The following is a 21552-nucleotide window of genomic DNA, read 5'->3' on the forward strand; positions in this document are numbered from 1 at the left end:
GGTGCTGGCATAACTGGATATCAATGTGTAGAAGGCTGCAAATAGATCCATATCTGTCACCGTTCACAAAACTTAAGTCCAAGTGGATCAAAGACCTCAACATAAATCCAGCTACTCTGAACGTGCTAGAAGAGAAAGTAGGAAATAGTCTTGAACGCATTGGCATAGGAGATCACTTCCTAAATATAACACCAGTAGCGCAGACACTGAGACAAACAATCAATCAATGGGACCTCTTGAAACTGAGAAGCTTTTGTAGAGCAAAGGATACGGTCAACAAGGCAAAGTGACAGCCTACAGAATGGGAAAAGATCTTCACCAACCCCACATCTGACAGAGGACTGATGTCCAGAATATATAAGGAACTCAAGAAATTAGACATCAAAACAACCAACAGTCCAATTGAGAAATGGGCTTTAGAACTATACAGAGAATTCTCAACAGAGGAAACCCAAATGGCTGAAAGACATTTAAGGAATTGCTCAACATCCCTAATCATCAGGGAAATGCAAATCAAAACAACTCTGAGATACCACCTTACGCCTGTCAGAGTGGCTAAGATCAAAAACACTGAAGACACTTTATGCTGGAGAGGTTGTGGAACTAGGGGAACTCTCCTCCACTGCTGGTGGGAATGCAAGCTTGTACAACCACTTCGGAAATCAATATGGCGCTTTCTTAGAAAATTTGGAATCAATCTCCCCCAAGATCCAGCTATACCACTCCTGGGCATATACCCAAGAAATGCTCAATCATACCACAAGAGCACTTGCTCAGCTATGTTCATATCAGCATTGTTTGTAATAGCCAAAACCTGGAAACAACCTAGATGCCCTTCAACTTAAGAATGGATAAATAAATTGTGGCACATATACACAGTGGAATACTACTCAGCAGAGAAAAACAATGACATCATGAGGTTTGCAGGCAAATGGATGGATCTAGAAAAAATCATCCTGACTGAGGTGACCCAGACTCAGAAAGACAAATATGGTATGTACTCACTCATAGGAAGATGCTAGATGTGGAACAAGGATGATTGGACTGCTACTCACATCACCAGTGAGGCTACCTTGAAAACGAGACCCCCCAAAAAACACGGAGAAATGGATGAGATCTGCATCAACAGCCTGGTCATGAGTGGGAACAATGAAGGGCGACGGCCGAGGGAAAGAGAGTGGGAGATCCTAGCTGGATCAAGAAAAGAGAGGGAGAACAAGGAATAGGAGACCATGTTAAATGAAGACCACATGAGAAGGGGAGGAAGCAGAGAGCTAGGGAGGCCCCGGAGATCCACAAAGATACCCCCACAAAAGACTGCTGGCAATGGTCGAGAGACGGCAGGAACTGACCTACTCTGGTGATGGGATGGCCAGACACCCTGTTAGTTGTGCCATAAACCCCATCCAAGGAAGGTCTGAGGAATCTGGATGCAGACATCCACGGCTGGGCCCCTGGTGGAGCACTGGATTCTAATTAGTGAAAAAGAAGAGGGTTTATATGAGCGAGAATTGTTGAAGCCAAGGTTGGATAAAACACAGGGACAAATAACCAAATGAATGGAAGCACAGGATCTATGAACCAAAGGCTGAGGGGCCCCAACTGGATCAGGCCCCCTGAACGGGTGAGACAGTCATTTGGCTTGATCTGTTTGGGAGGCAGCTGTGTGTTGGTGCCGGGTCCTGGGCTCGTTGCATGAGTTGGCTGTTTGAATCCTGGGACCTATGCAGGGACGCTTGGCTCGGTCTGGAGGGGGGGACTGGGCCTGGCTGGACTGAGTCTACCAGGTCGATCCCGGTCCTTGTGGGAGACCTTGATCTGGAGGAGGTGGGAATGAGGGGTGGGGTGGGGGAAGGGGGAGGGGGCGAGTGTGGGAGAACAGGGGAATCTGTGGCTATTATGTTGGACTAAATGATGTTGTAAAATAAACTTACTAAAAAAATAATAATTATTAAATTTAAAAATTAAAAAAAAGAAAATATCAAAAAATTATTGAAAAACACAAAGCCCTATCCTCTTTCATCATTTTATATTTCAATATCTGTGCACTTCATCTTTTCAGAAGTAATTTTAGAAAGGAAATCCCATCAGTTCTCCTAATTTGACTTCTATAAATGAGACCATTCTTACTTATTTTACTCAGAAAAAAGCTATAGGGGTGCAAAGATATCTCAGTATATAAAGGAACCTGACACCCAGTCTGACCAGCTGAGTTTGACCTGTGTGACTCATGTGATGGCAGGAGAGAAATGGCTCATGAAAGTTGCTTTCTTACTTCTATGCCTATGCAGTGATATGAGATGGAGCCCACATAGGCATGTAAATAAAATTTTCACATATAATAAATGTTTAAAGAAAGAGATGAATTGTATATACCATAATAAACAAGAAAAAACCCAAGAATCACTGGAAATAAGAAATATTTTTCAAGTTCATGATGTTTTATGAACTTTGTCATCTTCAAGGAGCAGAAGACAGGAAAGGACCACTAGTTCAATCTATTAAATCGCCTCAGTTCACAAGATGTCATTTTTAGCCATAACCTAAATTAAGGTCTTCTTTGATGAGTGCATGGACATAATGAATTCACTATCCATGCAGTAAACAAATATCTATAATTTTTAGGCATTGGTTTCATGATGTATTGTGTATCAAATAAAGTTTGCCTGAGGATCAGAGGACAGAGCCAGCCACTAGATTAAACTTTGAGGTCAGGCTGTGGTGGCACAACCTTTAATCCTAGCACTTCAGAAACACAGATCCATCTGGATCATCTGGATCATGATGAGTTCAAGATCACACTAGATTACATGAGATTGACTCAGTCTAGTAGAGAAACAGAACCAGGCAGTGGTGGTACATACCTTTAATTCCAGCACTTGAGATCCCATGTTGCTACCAGGATTTGAGAAACACATAGGCCATTAATCCCAGCAGTAGGAAGGAAGTGAAATGGCTGGGTGGAGAAAGGCATATAATGTGTGAGAAGACATGAACTAGAGCCACTTTTCAACTGAGAACTTAGAGGTATTCAGTCTGAGGATTCATGGAGATAGGATCTAACCTGTCTTTGGACCAGAGGATTAAAAAGTGGTGAGAAGTTTCTATAGTGGCTTGTTCCTTTGTCTCTCTGATCTTTCAGCATTTACCTCAATATCTGGCTTCATGTTTGTATTATAAGACCATTTAGATTTAGGATTTTGCAACACATTGGTAAGTGCTATCTGTAGAGAAATATCAGTATGGTACCACCAAACCCAGGGATTTTCCTTGAGTTCTTATTAATTAAATTTATATAATTTCTTAATCATGAACACAGTGCTCTATTTTGATTAATCACAAGGCATATTCCCTGGCTGCTGGACCATGTCCAGCTGTCTGAATTAGGACTTCACTGTGCTTTTTACTATGATGCATTGGGGGGGGCAGAGTAGCAGGTTAAGTGTGCACAAGGCTATTCTAAAGGAAACCAGACCAGGCTCCCAAAGAGGTATTTTGAAGGAAAATGTCTGTAGAGGCAGCACAAACTCAGTGAAGGCAGAACTACAGAGATCTAGAGTTGCATGGTTTAATAATTTGAAGGAAAATGGTTCCCATAGGCTCAAATGTTCTAATATTTGTTCTACATTTGAACAAACACTTTAAGAAGGATTATGAGGTGCAGCTCGGTTGAAAGAGTTGTGTCAGTAGGTGTAGGCACTGATGTTTCACAGGTTTAATCATTCCCAGTGTCCTGTCTGTCTCCTGCTTATGGACCCAGATATGAGCTCTCTGGTGTTAGGTCTCCATGCTTTTGTTCACCACCACAGACTTTAACCTTTGGAAACTTTAAGCCCAATTAAATGCTTTCTTTTAGATATTTTCTTTGTCATGGGGTTTTGAATCAGCAATAAAAAAGCAACTAAGAAGGAATGTACTACCATGGAGTGGGTTATTGCTGTGACAGGCATGACATGTTGATTTTAGAGGAATGTGAAGGACTTTGGGGTTTTAAACTAGAAGATAGGTTGAACTCTATAACCAGGATTTAATGGCCTATCCTCATAGCAGCTAGAAAAACATTCCAGAGAGCCATATGGAGGTTGGAGGTCCAGCCACAAAGACATTTTTCTACCATTATGACACCAGCTCTCTGAAATCATAATTCTAATTTAATGTGCATTTTATAAATTTTCTTGAGCATTGTGTTTTGTGACAGCAGTAGGAAAGCAACTAATATGCATGGGCTTGATGCAAACTTCTTGTACTACCATGGATACAATGTACTTCTACACAGAAGATAAATGGAAATGTATGGCTATGAAAATTGTACCACTTAGATGTCATTATTGCTTTTTTATGTTGCTATAGTATACCCGAGACAAGATAACTCCTACAAACTAAATTATTTGTTTTTTCTCCTTTTCTTTCCTTCCTTCTTCCCATTTCTTTCCTTTTTTTCTTCTTTCCTTCTTTCCTTTCTTTCGTCTCAAACTCTTCCTTCTTTGCCAGGATGCTGACCCAGTCAAATGCAAACGAAGCACACTATGAACTCCTACTAGATGATGCCCCAGCTGCTGTCCCATCATATATATCCCCCTCACTATCTGGTAGGAAATTGAGGTGACTCTCAGAGGTTATTTCCACCATACTCTAGCAATTCTAGGGATTCTGTTTCCTTTGCTCCTGTAACCTGTTGGCCAATGGGCTATGAAAGAAAGGGAGACCCCACAGCTGGCACATACTGAACAGGAAATTCTGGAATGTATATAGTTCGTGAGTACACACCTGCCACAACTGGCAGAGGGTAGAGGCATCTTTACATATACATGTGAAAACATGCCCTACATTGAGGATCATGCTTCTTTCAGAAGCCAAAGTTTTCTAATAAATAACCCATTAACAGACATAGGATATCTACATTCAGATTGTTCATCAGAGTTTTCCTGAAGAACACCTAGTAATACAGGGTACTGTTATTGGTCTTGGTTACTGAGAAGAACACTAGGGTAAGATCCCATTTGAAAAGACAGTAAACACATTGGTTATAGGCCATCCCAAAATTGCACTGACCAGGAAATTTTCTCCTTGATGTCAATCTTCTATAGTACTGGAATGTGGTTGGAAGTATTCTTTAGGGGGAAAGAATTCAACAGTCTTTCTTACTCAGCAGTGAATCTCATGAACTTATAAAGTGACAATCATGGCAAGATCAAGGTTTATATATGAAATAGTGACATGAATATTATGAGGATAGCCAATCACTTTTTGCTTGGATTTAACTCCATTCCATGGGAAGAAATACACATTTAGTACTGTATCTCTTGCAAAGGATACATGGCTGTGGGACACAAGAATGAACACAACCCAAGAATGAATCTATTATTCTGATAAATGTCTTAATATCCAACTGCCTTTTAATTTGCATCTTTTATCAATAGATTAATGTAGCCCTCAGATCTAATCAAAGAAATTTCTCCGTGAAGTGGATAGTGGTTAACACAGAAACTTACAACCCATCAAAATGCAAAGAATAATTGTCAGTGGAATGATCAGCCACAAATGCCAAATTAAAGATTCAATAATGGAAACAATATTGACAAAATCAGTGAAAAATCTTTTATCAGCATTGAAATGAAACATACTGTTCTATCTCTGGAAATATGGACAAATTTTGATATTAGAAAACATAAAGATTGCTAATAATTTTATTCCATTCACAATAATTGAAAATTTATCAAGACAATAAAAAATCATTGAAGACTCTGACATGAAGTGTGATAGATTAAAGTCACATTCATTTAGGTTTTCTTCAGGAATAAATTAAAATCCAGGTATTTAGAATGCACTTTTTGAAGAACACATCAGAACTTGAGGTAAAATCAGTCTTCATTTATGGCCCCGTTTCTTGATATAATCTTCAGAACAATAGGATTTTCTGGAGTATGAATTATTTTATTACTTAATTTCAAGGGAACCTGAAATAGTTAAATAAATATACTGGTAAGTTAAATGAATCATCAATTTCACAGAAATCTGGTAGAACCTGAGGTATTATTTTCCCTATACTGTGTACCCTAGTAAACTTATCTGGGTTCAGAGAACAGAACAGCCACTAGATACAGAGGCTAGAAAATGGTGGCACTCACATCTTTAATCCTAGCCTTCTGGAGGCATGAATCTCTGTCAGTTCAAGGCCACACTGGAAATAGCCAGGCATGGTGACTCATGCCATTGATCACAAGAAATGTGCCTTTAATCCCAGAGAGTGATGGCAGAAAGCAAAAAGATATATAAGACATGAAGACCAGAAACTAGAAACATTTGGCTGGTTAAGCAGTCAGGCTTTTGAGAAGCAGTTCAGCTGAGATCCATTCTGAATGAGGACTCAGAGGCTTCCAGTCTGAGGAAATGGGATCAGCTGAGGAACTGGCAAGGTGAGGTAGATATGGCTTGTTCTGCTTCTCTGATCTTCCAGCGTTCGCCTCAATATCTGGCCTCAGGTTTGATTTAATTTAATTTAATGGCTTCTTCATGTGCTGTGGACATGCACATGGCTGCAACCCTAGCATTCCCAAGTAAGAGGGAGGAGAAACACAAGATTACGGCATGCTTAGCTACATAGCATGTTCTGTACCATCTTGAACAATATGGACTGCTTCCTGGAAAAAAATAAATTTATCTTTATGAGTTAATAAATGACTTTTAACACTATGGTGGTCTGAAAAAATGGCTCCCAAAGGGAGTGGCACTATGAGAAGTTGTGGCCTTGTTGGAGCAGGGGTGGTCTTATAGGAAGTGTGTCCTTAGGGAGTTAGGCCTTGTGGTATCGTATGCTCGCCCCATGCCCAGTGTCTCAGGCCAATTTCTTTTGACTCTGAATTAAGATAAAGAATTCCCCAGCACCATGTATGCCTGCAGGCCACTGTGCTCCCTGTCATGATGATAATGGACTAAACCTCTGAAAATGTAATATGTCACCTCAATAAAAATGTTTTCCTTTATAGGAGTTGCCGTGATTACAATGTCTTTACATAACAATAGAAACCCCAAATAAGACAAACATCAAATGTCTTGAGTTGCTTATATGGAATATGAAAACATGCTTCAATCAATCTATTCCTCCTTAACAGAATATATATAAATGTATTCTGTATAAGGCCTGAGATAAAATTGTGATGGTATGTCTTCCTTATCATTCTAAATTTTGACTGAAAAGCAGAAGTTTACACATTGTAAAGCACATTTGTGGACACATAACAATCACATCTTAAAAGGAAATAGAAGGTTAATTTTCACTTAGTAAAACTGGAAAAAATCCAAAAGTAGGTTTGGTACATGGTAATTACTATTGTCATACTATGACTTTGGAACAATGCATTTTCTTTCCAATTTGATACATGTGAGTTCATGATAGATGGAGGGATTTTAGGTACCACTATAGTATGCATTAATCCTCTGTATTTCTTCTGAAATTCCAAGATGGTGCTAAAAAGTGAATTTTCACTCATATTCAGTAACTTTCCTAAATTATATTGTTGTGAGTTTGTGGAACAGAGGGTCCTCCAACAGAGTAGTAATCTGATATCAGCAGAAGAATGTGCAAACAGGTTGTCTCATAGTAGAGAAAGGTCATCTTGCAGGTAGCTAGAGTTTGTCAAAAATTTCCAGATGCCTGAAGATTGCCTATTATCAAAACAAATTCACTGAAATGTATTCATGTACGGAGTAGGAAGACAGGTGGCCTAAATTCACCAAAGAGAAAATGACCTCAGTATATTCTTCTTCCATGATGAAAATGTACTGAGTCATATTTTATACAAAAGTCATCAAATGAAACTTGTTGGAAATTTCTTCATTTATGTTAATAACAACATATTCTTAAGTTCTTCAAAGCAGACCTTTCAAACATGCTTATAAATGTTACACCTTATATTAAAACTTTACACAGAAGAGGGCTGTGTATTTGTAAGATTAGACATGGTCATGGATTTCAAAGAAGCAGTATTTTCCAGAGAGAACATGGCAGATGCACATATAAACTTATGAAGATGTGATAGCATGCAAAAGTCATGTGACATGTGCAAACACAAGCCAAAACAGTATGCGTGTGTCAATAAGAACATCGTCCCTCAACCCCTTAGCCGAGGAGCTTGGATGCTTGAAAGCAATGGAAAGCAGTCTGTTTTCTTTATTAGGGCTGTGACCTCAATTAAATCAACCAGATTCCAGACCAGGTCCTTCACATAAGAGCAGTCATCTACACAAACTTGACTTGGCTGACTTAAAAATTAGAGAGAAAAATGGAAAGAGAACACATTGAGTGTGAGGTGAGGTGGGGATGGATGTGGGATAAATTGTGGTGATGATATGAATTAAACAAAATGTATTGTATGAATTCTCCAAGAATTAATAACACCGTTTAAAAGTACACGTAAAGAAATGGTTCTATTAAATAATTTTGTCGGATTTTATTATTTAGAATAGTTTAAAATGTTTAATGTTTTAATGAAGGATTTAATATACAAAGATCCTTCAAGGAACCTTTTTAATTTTGGGGAAGAAAAAATTTAGGGGATACTTTAATGAATAAGGAGAAAATAATAGTGGAAAGCATATGTGGTAGTTCACAGATTATGGGGGTTGGAGGGCAGCCTGAAGATGTCATCTAGAAAACAGGAGCAAATTTTACTGAGAAAATCTAGTGAAGGTTCTTGGTTTGGAGGGGACTTAATTGATAGGAACTTGAAGGATAAGGAATAAAAAAGGGAAGAAACAGATGGATTTATAAGAATCTAAGTGAATGCCTGCTAGTCTAGACCTGAGTTTCTAAAATGTGAGGACAAGTGGATAAAATGGCCAAAGGATTCCTTCATACCCATGAATAATGATTTAATGCAGCAATTATTGTCTGTGGCTAAAAATGGGAACCACTCTGGAATGTTTAAAGCCACTCCAGTGGGCGAAGAACTTTGGACATTCTGATATCACACAGGGAACATAAGGTGATAATTACACCTCTTGGAGACAAAACATGTATATATATAAAATAAATATAAAATAAAACACAATTTAAAAATATGTTCCATAATTGTAGGAGCCAGAAGGGTTGAGAACACCAGGAGAACATGGCCCACAGAGTCATCTAAAGCAGGACTCATGGGGGCACAGAGACTGAAACAACAATCATGGAGCCTACGTGGTTTTGTGTGAGGTCCGTTGCACACATGCTGTGTTTGTTTAGCTTGGGGGTTTGCAGAACTCCTAACAGTGGGAGTAGGGGTGTCTCTTACTCTTTTGCCTGCTTGTGGCCATTTCCTCCTTCTGGGTTGTCTTATCCTGTCTTGATATGCATGTTTATGCCTAGTCTAATTGCAACTTGTTATGCCATGTTTGGTTGATATTCCTGGTAGACCTGCTCTTTTCCTATGGGAAAGGGAAGAGCAGTGGATGTGGGAGACAGATGAGGCAGCAGGGGTGGGGGGGCAATGGGAAGATGGGAGGAAGCAGAGAGGAGGCTGTGGTCAGGATGTAATTTATGAGATAAGAATAAATAAAAGGAAAATAATATTTCCATGTATGGGATATACAAGTATGAAAATACTATAAAATGTCTATTATTTTATAAATGAATATATACTTGTAAAAAGAAAAAAGAATTAAATGATACTATATGTAATCATAAAAGAAATATCTACATCCTTAACATATATGCTTAGACACAGACTAACTGTTCCAGAACTCAAGGGCCCTAGGACTCAAGCATGGCTTTATATAGATCTTTTGACAGAGAAATAATTAATTAAAGATAAATCATTACATTCCATATATATTTCATATATATGTTATATATATACACAAATTTATGAAAATACCTATGAATATAAACCAAAAATGACAAAAAGAATATGTTCTGCCTCACCTCTGTTTCTTCACAAGGATACAGGGAAAAGTTCTGCAGGATTTTGACAATTGCAAGCTTCAGGTTAATGAGAGCAAACCTCATGCCAATGCACTGTCTAGGACCATATCCAAAAGGCAGGTATGTATAAGGATTGATTCTATCTTTATTCTCCTTGCTGAACCTGATGTCACAATTGAATAAGAACATAAATAATGAAACATGAAGTGCACAAGAGCCACATGTTTACAGTTTTCAACTACAGTCCTCAGCCAGAATCATACAGGGCACTTCAGTGGGTTCACTATTGCAATCAAGGTGAGTTAAATCATTAAGAGATTTGGAAGTGAAAGTTCTTTCTACAACTTTATGGTAAAGGAGCTCCCAAAGTTAATAAGATGTTGAGTGGTTAATGATCATTGAAACCAAATGTGTCTTCAAAGTTTAAAATATTAAGGATATCATGTGTTCCTAGTATGGACACAAAACAAGATAAAAGTGAAAGAGAAGAAAGGAATTGCTCTGACTCTTGAGTTGGGGGATTTGTTCATTGAGAAAGAAGGAGATTCATGTTACAGATGAATTGTTTCTATTCTATTCTCTCTTCACCACCCTCTCCTTCCTTCCTTTCTTTGTTTCAGTCTACTCACCCTAATCTATTTCCTCTTCTTCCTCCTCTTCCTCTCCAGCCTCCTTTCCCTCATTAATCCCTTTTCACAAAATCTTTGACTGTCTCTCCTCCTCCAAGAGTTATCAACTGAAGTGCTTTGCAAGAACACATGCTGCTTCTCTACTCTGTTTTCTCTGAGTTTTGTCTCCATTTCCTCTACTGGGAGAAAAACCTACTAAAAGTACAGTCCCATGTCCAATTAAAATTTGATTTCTTGCCGGGCGGTGGTGGCACATGCCTTTAATCCCAGCACTCGGGAGGCAGAGCCAGGCAGATCTCTGTGAGTTCGAGGCCAGCCTGGGCTACCAAGTGAGTCCCAGGAAAGGCGCAAAGCTACACAGAGAAACCCTGTCTCAAAAAATCAAAAAAAAATTTGATTTCTCACAAGATTATTTAAATAAAAATGGCGATTCTGGAAATATTCTAATAATATCTGTTCTCTGAGTTACTAAGTATCAAGGAATATTAAGAAATAATTTCCAAGCTATTTTATAGAACAGCATTGGAGTCCAGTGAGAGTTTTACTGATATGTGTGTGCAAGCTGAAGTTGGTAGACTTCTGTTGGGGAAAATTTCCACACACACACCCATATACACATAGATGAGAAACATTAGCATTCTTCTATAGACATCTTATATAATGCATTTGATTATAACCTCAGTATTTTTTAACTTTTGCATTCCTCCTTCCTGGTCTAGTTGCTGATGCCCAATGAGTCTATAGTATCTGACTGAAAGTTGTACCAACAATAACAATGAACAATGGATAATGTCTGCACTTGTAGCCACTGAACTAAAGGAGGTGGAAGTGGTGGCTATGTAGAGGGACATAGAAATCACCTAACCAGAAAACAGGAGTTAGGTGACTCCATTCTACTCCTCTAATAAGCACTATCCTTCTGCCAACACTAGAGACACATGGCTAAGAATACAAGGTTTTAGACATCATGAAAGTCATGTAGAGGCTACTATTTGTCTAAATTCTTGGGCTCCTAGTTCAAGTGCATCTGTCTTAAAATACCATTTTTACATGAGTAGCATGATATGGATTGGACATTATTTATAGGAATATATAAGCACACATTTGTATGTGAGCACCTAAATGACACCTAAACAACAATTTGTAAAAAAATGCCATGCACTTGAAGAAGCGTGAGGAGGGATCTATAGGAGAATTTTGAGGGAGAAAAGTGACTGAAGAAATGCTTATCCAAATAATAATCTTGAAACTTAAAAAAATAAAATAAAATATTTTCCTGCATTTTTATTAGTGGGGCAACAATGGAAGCATAGCAATTATTTCCATGCTGCATACAATTCCCACAGACTGCTTATCACTTTCCACTCACAGAATACCCTGGTTCAGATTCAAGAAGGATGAAAATATCAACTTTCTAATCAGACTTAACTTAGGAGAAGTCACCCACTGGATGAGTGTGACAGAGTTTCCTTCACAAAACAAACAGAAACAAGACGAAGAGGACTTGTATTAGCATTCATCCTAAGTGGCACAACTTGACCCACCATACACAAGCTTTCTGCACCTCTCCCTGCACCAATGCCTAATACATTGGTATCCTATAACTCAGAAATTTGAGGATGTGTCCAGAGATTTCTTGTGACAATAAGGACAGCATCAAAGAATTATAAACTTAAAAAATTAAGTAAGATAAATGATTTTCGAATCATGGTAATTGTACTTGCTCTCTTTTATACACCTCACACACACACACACACACACACATAAGCCTGTGTCATAAAATATCATTTATGAGCTACAGAAAGTAATCAGCAACTATAAGAACAGGAGGAAACTGATGTTTTTCTAATATCTGAAAACCTGCACATACTTCAAAGTATGTCCATTGATGTCATTATATTACTAGAACTTTTATTAAGGTTTTGTGGTAGTTTGAATGAAAAAGGCCCCATAGGCTCATAGGAACTGGTATTATTTGAAGTGTGGCCTTTTGTGGTAAGTTGTCACTAGTGGTGGGCTTCGAGGTCTCAGTAGCTCAAGCCAAGCCTGGTGGTACAATCTTCACTTACTTCTGCCTGCCGATCTGGGCGTAGAACTCTCAGCTACTTCTCCAGCCCCATGTCTGTCTGCTTGCTGCCATGATTCCTGCCATGATGATAATGGACCATAACTCTGACATGTAAGCCATCCCCAAATAAATTTTTCCTTTGTAAGAGTTGCCAGGGTCATAGTTTCTCTTCACAGCATTAAAAGCCCTAACTAAGACAGATTTAAGACTCTAAAACAATATTACAAAATTCAGAACTGTCATTATTTGATCAACTAAAATGTATGTAGTTTTTATAATAATTATCATTGTTTACTACTGATATTCTAAAGACAAATATACATGTCAGGTAATATAAATTCATATTTATGTGATTATATTAATAGACATCTTAAGATACTTATATAAGTCTGCTTCCCTTTATGGTTCTTGTACCTTTCAGGATGGAACTCCTCAGGATCTGGCCAGTATTTTGGATTTTGGTGAAGAACAAAGATAGGTATGACCACCACTGTCCCTTTGGGAATGAACACACCATTGATTTCAGCATCTTCCTTACTGATTCTGTTAATCCTGCCAATAACTGGATATAATCTCATAGTTTCATTCACCACCATGTCTAGATATTCCATCTCAACCAGAGCTTCATAAGTGGCAGGTACCTGGTAAGATTAAGAAAAAGATTCTGCTGATTTGAGATTCAAAACTAACTTTCATGTCAATCTATTCAGAACTATTAAGGTTTTAGGAACTCAACTTCAACCCAAGTTAATGATTGGATTTACCGTTGATAAGTCCCATTCACCACAGTCATGTGTATTGACATACTAAAGGTCCACTGAAAAGCATGGTGAATTGAATATGGAAGAACATTCACATAAGCTTACACTTAGGTCCCAAAGCTTCAGTTTTCCTTTGTACTGTTTTCCTTTTAAGTAGTAATGAATGGCATATCATGTCAATCTCATTCAACATAAATCAGCTGTTGAGGGTGTCAAAACTTAATATAGGGAGGCCACATGTCCAGACCGAGGAGATATAATGTGGTGAACATTAAATTCCTTTTTAAAATTCCATATCAATCCTTTCAGAGGACAACTCACAGTGTTTAAATCCTATGACTAAATTTAATATTACTATAGATGTTCAATTTGAAGATCAATGCTAAATTAAACAGGAATAGTATATGAAATTACAGTGACTAACTTCTGTAGGATCTTTTCCCTTTGACACTTATTATGGTAAAATAGTGTGAATATGGAGATGAATTGAGCAAAAATCCTTATGTTCTAGTGAGAGGTCCATTCAGCTCGATGCTCAGTTTCTGAAAGAAACATTCTTTTGTACCGCATATGCTGTTCAAATAAATCTTTAAATTTCAACATCACAGGCTAGAGTCACCTGAGAAAGAAGTCTAAATGGAAAGATTAGGGATTGCTACTAATTATATTGGTTTGTGCATATATCTGGGAGTATCCCTGACTATTCATTAATGTAGCAGGGTCCAGCCATTTGTAGATAGTACTATTTCCTGAGTGAATGACCTTGGGATGCATGAAAACATCTAGATAAGGATAGGTCAGTGAATGGGCCAGTTATCAGCCAGCATCCTCCATAGTCCCTGCTGTGCTTCTTTGGCTGTGAGTGTGTACCTTGGTCAAAAGCAGTGCTGTGTAGAGTTGCATGCAATCCTGCCTACAAGTTCCTGTCTTGAGTTCCTGCATTGACTTTCCTCAGTGATAAGACTGTTATGTGAACATGTACGCTGAAGTAAATTCTTTCCTCCCCATAGTTATTTTGGGTGATAGCATTTGTCACATTGACAGAATGAAACAGAAAGATAGAGTATGAGGACTGAAGATGCTTTGCTTGTATCTCATTGACAACCCAGCAAGTCCCAGATTTCAGGTATCTCACACCCCATTGTATCCAGTTTTGGGTGTAGATGAGAAGATAGCTTATATAATGTGTTGTCTCACATTGTGGGACACTGATATCACCATAATATACAAGTAAATATTTAAGTTAGAAGCTGCCATGATGTGATTTCTTTGAGTCTAATAATGTGATTAGAGAGAGCAGTAAAGAGAAGAACAGCTGAATCAGCCTGCCTAGCCAAAACCAGGTGATTCTCCATTGATAACAGTCATGCCAAAGCATTGCCAGTAATAATAATACAGCTATCAGGTCAATTGTTTAAATTCTAGGGGGAAGCCTCAGTGGTTAAGAACACTGTTTGCTCTTGCAGAGGACCCAAGGACAGTTCCCAGTACCGATATGGTGAGCACATTTCATGGAAGTCTAACTACAGGGAATCTGAGGCCCTCTTCTGGCTTCCTCATGTTTCAGATATGCACATGGCACACAGATATACATGCAGGCAAAAAAAACCATTTAAGTTTAAAGAAGACACTTGACTGACACTTGCTTATCCTTAAATATCTAAAGAGATTTTATGCATGTTTATGGACTGTGTCGTTGTAGTTAGAGAGAATGTTTATTACAGGGTTAGTACAGAATTGCTGAGGTTAGTTTTTCTCTACACATAATTTTTTCTTTGTTTTAGATTTGAATAAGTTATTGCTGAAAGAATCATTTCTTACTATATTTACTATAATCCTAAATGCAAGTGTGGAAGTAGTGTTTCTTGTTGAGGTTTGACATTTTTTCTATGGCTCTCAGCATCATCTACTCACCTTATTGGGCAGGACTGCATCAATCTCTTGCTGCAGTTTCTTCTGAACATTGGGGTGAATTGCCAGTAAATATGCAATAAAGGAAAGAGCAGTGCTTGTTGTCTCATAGCCAGCAAAGATAAATGTGATTGATTGGGCCAGGATCTCCAGATCAGAAAGAGCTGAAATGAGATATGACATTTTATGTTAATGATCAAAGCTGGTGCCTACACAGAGCCTTCACCTGCTTTGATCTACAATATTTGACACAGGAAGGTACACTGCACTTTATCTACAATGGTGTACTGCCTGCAAGATATGAAAGGGCAATGGTGGCACAATACGTGTGGGAGTAACCAACCAATAACTGATTTGACTTATGACCTACTCCATGAGATGGAACCAAGACTTGGCACTGCTTAGGTGACCTGGAACCTGAGACTAGATATCCCAGAGGCCAAAGGCAAAGCCAAATAATGCTTGTGTAAAAAGGTAGAGATAAAATGACTCCTAATGATATTCTGCTGTAATTATAGATGAGTGCCTTGCTCAGCTATCATCAGAGAAGCTTCCTCCAGGATCATATAAGAAAAAATATCCAGAACCACAATGATGTATTTAGCAGAGAGTGAGAGTCTTTGAAATATTCAGTCCTAAATGGGATTTCTCCAACAAATTCCTCTCCTCAGATCCCAGAGACACCCACAGAGGAGTCAGGAAGAAAGTAGTAGACAGTTGGGTTGAGAATACCAAAAATACCAAGAATGCAGGGCACTCCAAATCAACATGATGAAATGTCATATGAACTCACAGAGACTGAGAAAGCATGCATAAGGCCTGCACAGGTCTCTATAAGGTCCTCTGTGTATATATTGTGGCTCCCAGTTCAGTATTTTTATGGGATTTCTGAGTGTGCAAAAGAATGGGTCTCTGATTCTTGTATTTTCCCTGGACTCTTTTTCTTCTGTTAGTTTTTCTTCACCTAACATTGATATGTCAGTTTGTGTTTTATCATTTTAAATTTTATTTTGTCACATTAAAAAATGAATGATCCAATGAAAACCTGTCCAATGGGAAAAATGTTAATAATTATATCCTTTATTTGTGTTGGGAGATGGAAAATGAGTTTTTTCAAAGTGGAGTAGCACACAGAATATCAACCACTCCAGGACAGGCCTCATGTTCAAGCATGGTTTCCCATCATACTAATGAACTCCACAGTGTGTGTGTTTGTGTGTGTGTGTGTGTACTTTAATTTGGTTACGGTTTGGTGTTTGTTTGTGGTATTGCTTTGTTTTGTTTCCTTGATTGTGGGTAATTTTTCTGTAGTATTGGACTTTTGTTTACTTTTGAGAAAGAACTTAAAGTTCAGTGTGTGGTATTTTCAGAAGGCCTTTGGGCAAGGGGAAGAACGTGATCAAAATATATTTAAATGTAAAAATTTTTAATAATAGAAAATAACAAAAAATTGGACATTGACTTGAAATGTAGGATTAACGATGAAATTAATTAATTAAAATTTTCAAAACACATGTTGTAGTATGAATGTATGAAAAGAAGGATTACTCTGAAATACTAAACCCAGTCACCATGAGTAAAACAATGGAGAGGAAACATATCATAAACACTGTAATTTTTCTTTGTAGCTGTAAAGTTTCTCTAGTCCTGCCAGGCACCCACAGTCCTATGGCCCACTTATAAAATAATAACTCAGAAGCTTATATAAATTACAAACCATATGGCCATTAGCTTATTAGTGACTAGCTCTTACACTTAATTTAACCCATAATTCTTATTTATATTTAGCCACATGGCTTGGTACCTTTTCTCAGTTCTGACTTGTCATCTTGTTTCTTCTGTATCTGGTTGGTGACTCCTGACTCAGCCTTCTTCCCAGAATTCTCCTTGTCTGCTAATCCTGTCTATACTTCCAGGCTGACTACTGGCCACTCTGTGTCTTTTTTTTTTTTTTTTTTTTTTTTGGTTTTTCGAGACAGGATTTCTCTGTGTAGCTTTGCGCCTTTCCTGGAACTCACTTGGTAGCCCAGGCTGGCCTCGAACTCACAGAGATCCACCTGCCTCTGCCTCCCGAGTGCTGGGATTAAAGGCGTGCGCCACCACCACCCGGCCTGTGTCTTTTTTATCAACCAATCATAGCAGCACATATTCACAGCATACAGAATGACATTCCATAGTACTTCCCCTTTTCTGTCTACTCAAAAGGATGGTTTTAACTTTAACAAAGTAAAATTACATATAATAGAACAGTTATCAAGCAAGAATTACAGTTACAATATCTAGTCTATTCATATTTGGCAAAATTAAAGAAAATATTCTATCTATCCTATATTTGTGAGTCTAAAGTTTTATATCTAATTTATCTTTTATCATGACTAAGGAAAACTGTAATTATAACTATCTAGTCTTAAACTACATCAGAGACTTCAGAGGGACATAATATTATCTAAGTAAACAAGAAATGCAATTTTCAAAAATCTCAAATGACAGAGACAGCTGCCTGTCTGAACAGTCATCTAAAGTTCCTCTATGGAGTCTTTGAAGATTACCCTACCTAATTTAAATATATCTATTTATACCTAGAAAACTTAACTAACATGACTGTAAGTTTGACTATCATACAAGAGTAATTATTAATCTGTATTTCTTAATTATCTATTACAATTTAAATGAGTTACATAAACATAATACCTTAAACAAGAGTAGAAATATATATATATATATAAATATATATATATATTATTAACTTTAAACTTGCAATAAACTAAAATTTATAGTAATGTAAAACCTTTTTAAACAAGTTGTTGCTTTTTAAGAGTAGGTTTTATAATCTACTCTTTTATCCTATCACATCTATATTATCTCTTTTTTTCCTTTAGAAAGATATTGAATTTATAATCAACCCTTTTTAAATAAAAAAATTATAAACAATACTTTAGGAATTTGGGTGTAGCTTCTCATACTAGTTTCTGATGGTTGAGGGCAGTGACAATCTTATGGGGATCCTGAAAAAATTAAGAATTATGGACAAGTCCTGACTGGAGTAGTCTGTGAGGCTGCATTGTCTGAGCCAAATTGTCTTGAAGCTGATCTGGATGTTGGAACATCTGGAGACCTCTCAGAGGGTCTTCCTTAATCAAACCATATAAGCCCGTTTTTCATCTTCTGTAGAAACAAAAGCAGAACTTCCTTTCCAAAGCAATACATCCTTAGACATAAAATTTAAAGTCAAGATGTATTTAAAACATGCATATTGGTTTAATTTAGCAGCCTTTACAATCAAATGTCTCTCTGGAGTTAAAAATCTCAAAGACAATATAATCCAGACTCTGTGTGATTTCCATCTTTATGTGTCTTATTTTTGTATTACTTTTTTCTCTTTAAAGACTATATTTTTTAAAACTTTCTATTTTTTTTATATAACAGTCTATATTCCTTTTCCTCTCTGTTCCAAGACTATGTATTTTTTACACACATTGTAAACCATTTAGAGGTTTATTTAATCTAAATCTGCCTTATTGTGAATCTATTGCTTTACACTGCAGTGGCTAGTAATGAAGCAGAAGCCTTGACTGCTGACTTCACCCACATCAGCTTCCCAATATGATGGTGGTAATTCACTGCCAGCTCTGGGAGCCATGCTCTCTGCTGACTGTGGGAGACAGTGGGTCCGTGTCTCTATTCAGCAGTAGCATGTAGCCCAGAAACCTCTTTTTCTAATACTAGTAAAAGCTAAATCTACCATGCATTGAACTGCTCAGCTTGGAGACACCACTGTGTACTGCAGCTGGAACCCACCATACTGCAGGTCCAGCCCACATGCAGCTGCAAGCACACCACACTGTGGCTTGTAGCTTGCCTGGGACACAACTAGGAAGCTGTTTTTAGTTCCATTTTAGAACCTCTTATTAAGTTCTCTCAGGCTTTTTTTAAGTGGAAACACTTGCCACCATGTCTGAGCATACCATTTGTAGCTGAAAGATTTTCTTTGTACCCACCTGGCCTGTGTCAGGACAAATCTCTCTCACCTGCCAGATATGCAGCTACTTGGACCCAAATAAACACACACAGGCTAATATTATTTTAAAACTATGGCCATGGCAGGCTTCTTATTATCTAGTTTTTATATCTTACATTAACCCATTTCTATAAATCCATATTTTGCCATGTGCCTAGTGGCTTACAAGTAGCTTTACATCTTGCTTCTTCTGGCAGTGGCTAGCAGCCTCTCCTCCACTCTCTTTTCTTCTCTCTTATCTCTACAGTTAGAATTATTGGCCTAAACTTATTCTGACCAAACCTTTGGCCAAACAGCTTTATTTATCAACCAATCAGAGCAACACATATTCACAGCATACAGAATGACATTCCACAGCGTTTCTTCTTTAATGTACTATGTTATTGTGAAAGGAAAAATCAATTTCCAGTCCCTTAAGCTGGTGAACACATTTCCAATTATGAAGCACAGTAAAAGTTAGTATTTTGACACTGTACTTCATGATTGAATGCTCTGGCTACCCACATATCACTGAAGACTCTTGGAGTGAAAAATCAATGCTCATAACAGACCTTCAGATTTTTAACAGTTTAATCAAAATATAATTGTTTAATTTTCCTCTCTTTCTCCTTCCTCTTAAATTTTTAAGCTACATCTCCACTCACTCTCAAATTTAGGACCTCTTCTTTAACCAATTTATTACATACACAAATAAATAATCATAAATACAACCTGCTGAGTCTGCTCATTTTTCCAACTTATACTGGTTTCTGGGTTGGAATTTAGTATTGGATAAACAATTAGGCATTCATTCCTTGGGAAGACTAATAATCTCTCTTGGATGACCTGAACTACTTGGACCTCTTCATCTAAGGATGGATTTTCATGAGATTTTCCCCATCTGTGTTGGAATGTCAACTGTTGTTGGGCCAATTCAGGTCTTGGTTAGGCAGCCATGTTTATAATATTTCAGGGTTGTAGTTTCCCAGTCAAACAGGGAAGGTTACAATAACCTTGATATTTTCTGTATGAACATACTCCGTGAATTTAGAGAGTTCCTAGACTGCTTCATATAACATAGCCTGTCTGTGACTTTTTTGATTTAGCAGGAAGCTTTTTCTGCTGGAATGAACCTTTACATTTCAAGAACTAGCCCTGTACTCTGTGCAACCCCTTTAGACCCTAAATTATACTTAGTTACGTTTATAGGACTCCGTGTCTTTGGAATTCTGGGAGTTCATCATCAGCTGAAGAAAATCCACTCGGTGCTGAAAGGAGACAGAAATTTCAAAAGCAGAAAGTGAATTGGCATGCAAAAAAATAAGTATGAAACAAAGAAGTTAAACTTTCTTGGGCAGAAGAGGCTTATTTACGAATCCAGATAATGTTGCCTGAATCACTAATGACACAATACACTGACCCACAGATTTGGTGGGACAAAAATTTTACCATGAGCTCAGTGGTGATGGCACACACCTTTAATTCCAGCAGGTGGATCTTTGAGTTTTGAGTACAGCCTGATCTATAAAATGATTTCCAGGACAGCCAGAGCTAGTCAGAGAAACCCTGTCATGAAAAAATAGCTTTTAAAAAATAAGTCTATCATGATCTAGTATCATGATGCCATGTTCAGCACCATTTCCCATGACTTTCCCTCATTCTAAGTATCTGTAGTTGTTGACAACAGACTCCTGTCTGGATGGTTGGCAGTTACTTCTCCTTTCATAGGTGCTTGTTTATAAATAAGTCCTACACATCAATATCTCATTTCCTTGACATATAGTTAGCCAATATCTCATACACAGCACCTGCTGTTCTGGAAGGCATTGTTTGGTTTTATGTGATCGCCTCCTGTCTTAGTTAGGGTTGCCATTGCTGTGAGGAGATGCCATGACCATGACAACTCTTATAAAAGAAAACATTTAACTCTGGATGCTTGCTTACAGTTCAGAGACTTAGTTCATTATCATCATGGCAGGAAGCAAGGCAGCATACAGGCAGACTTAGTGTTAGAGAGATAGCTGAGAGTTCTTATACCTTGACAGGCACCTGGAAGTGAGTTGAGACACTGGGCATGGCTTGAGCATATATGAAACCTCAAAGCCTGCCTCCACAGTGACACACTTCCTCCAACAAGACCATACCTACTCCAACAAAGCCACAACTCTTAATAGTGACACTCCCTTAGGGAGCTATTTTCTGTCAAACAACCACAACTACAAATGCTCCAAACATCAGAATACTAGCAAATAAGCAGTGGCACCTCCTCAGACATGATGCTGACT

General features: G+C 37.8%; 1 protein-coding gene across 4 annotated transcripts in view; it reads right to left on the reverse strand.

The window, feature by feature from the left end:
• Window positions 1-5378: 5378 nt before the first annotated feature.
• The window catches only part of LOC114687273 (cytochrome P450 3A13-like), a 52581-nt gene continuing 36407 nt past the window's right edge, over window positions 5379-21552 (reverse strand). For 2 of the 4 annotated variants that reach the window (XM_028861962.2, XM_037198469.1), the window contains 5 exons: window positions 20469-20535; window positions 15274-15434; window positions 13013-13239; window positions 9902-10064; window positions 5379-5957 (listed from right to left, as the gene is read on the reverse strand). In XM_028861962.2, the coding sequence (XP_028717795.1) occupies window positions 5862-5957; window positions 9902-10064; window positions 13013-13239; window positions 15274-15434; window positions 20469-20535 (714 nt within the window). In that variant the 3' untranslated portion in view covers window positions 5379-5861. Of the gene's footprint in view, window positions 5958-9901; window positions 10065-12566; window positions 12676-13012; window positions 13240-15273; window positions 15435-20468; window positions 20536-21552 lie in introns of those variants that run through there. The other 2 variants (XM_037198468.1, XM_037198467.1) reach the window with 2 other exon arrangements.

This window comes from Peromyscus leucopus, chromosome 23 (genome assembly GCF_004664715.2).
Source record: "Peromyscus leucopus breed LL Stock chromosome 23, UCI_PerLeu_2.1, whole genome shotgun sequence".
In the NCBI taxonomy this organism is placed as follows: domain Eukaryota; kingdom Metazoa; phylum Chordata; class Mammalia; order Rodentia; family Cricetidae; genus Peromyscus; species Peromyscus leucopus.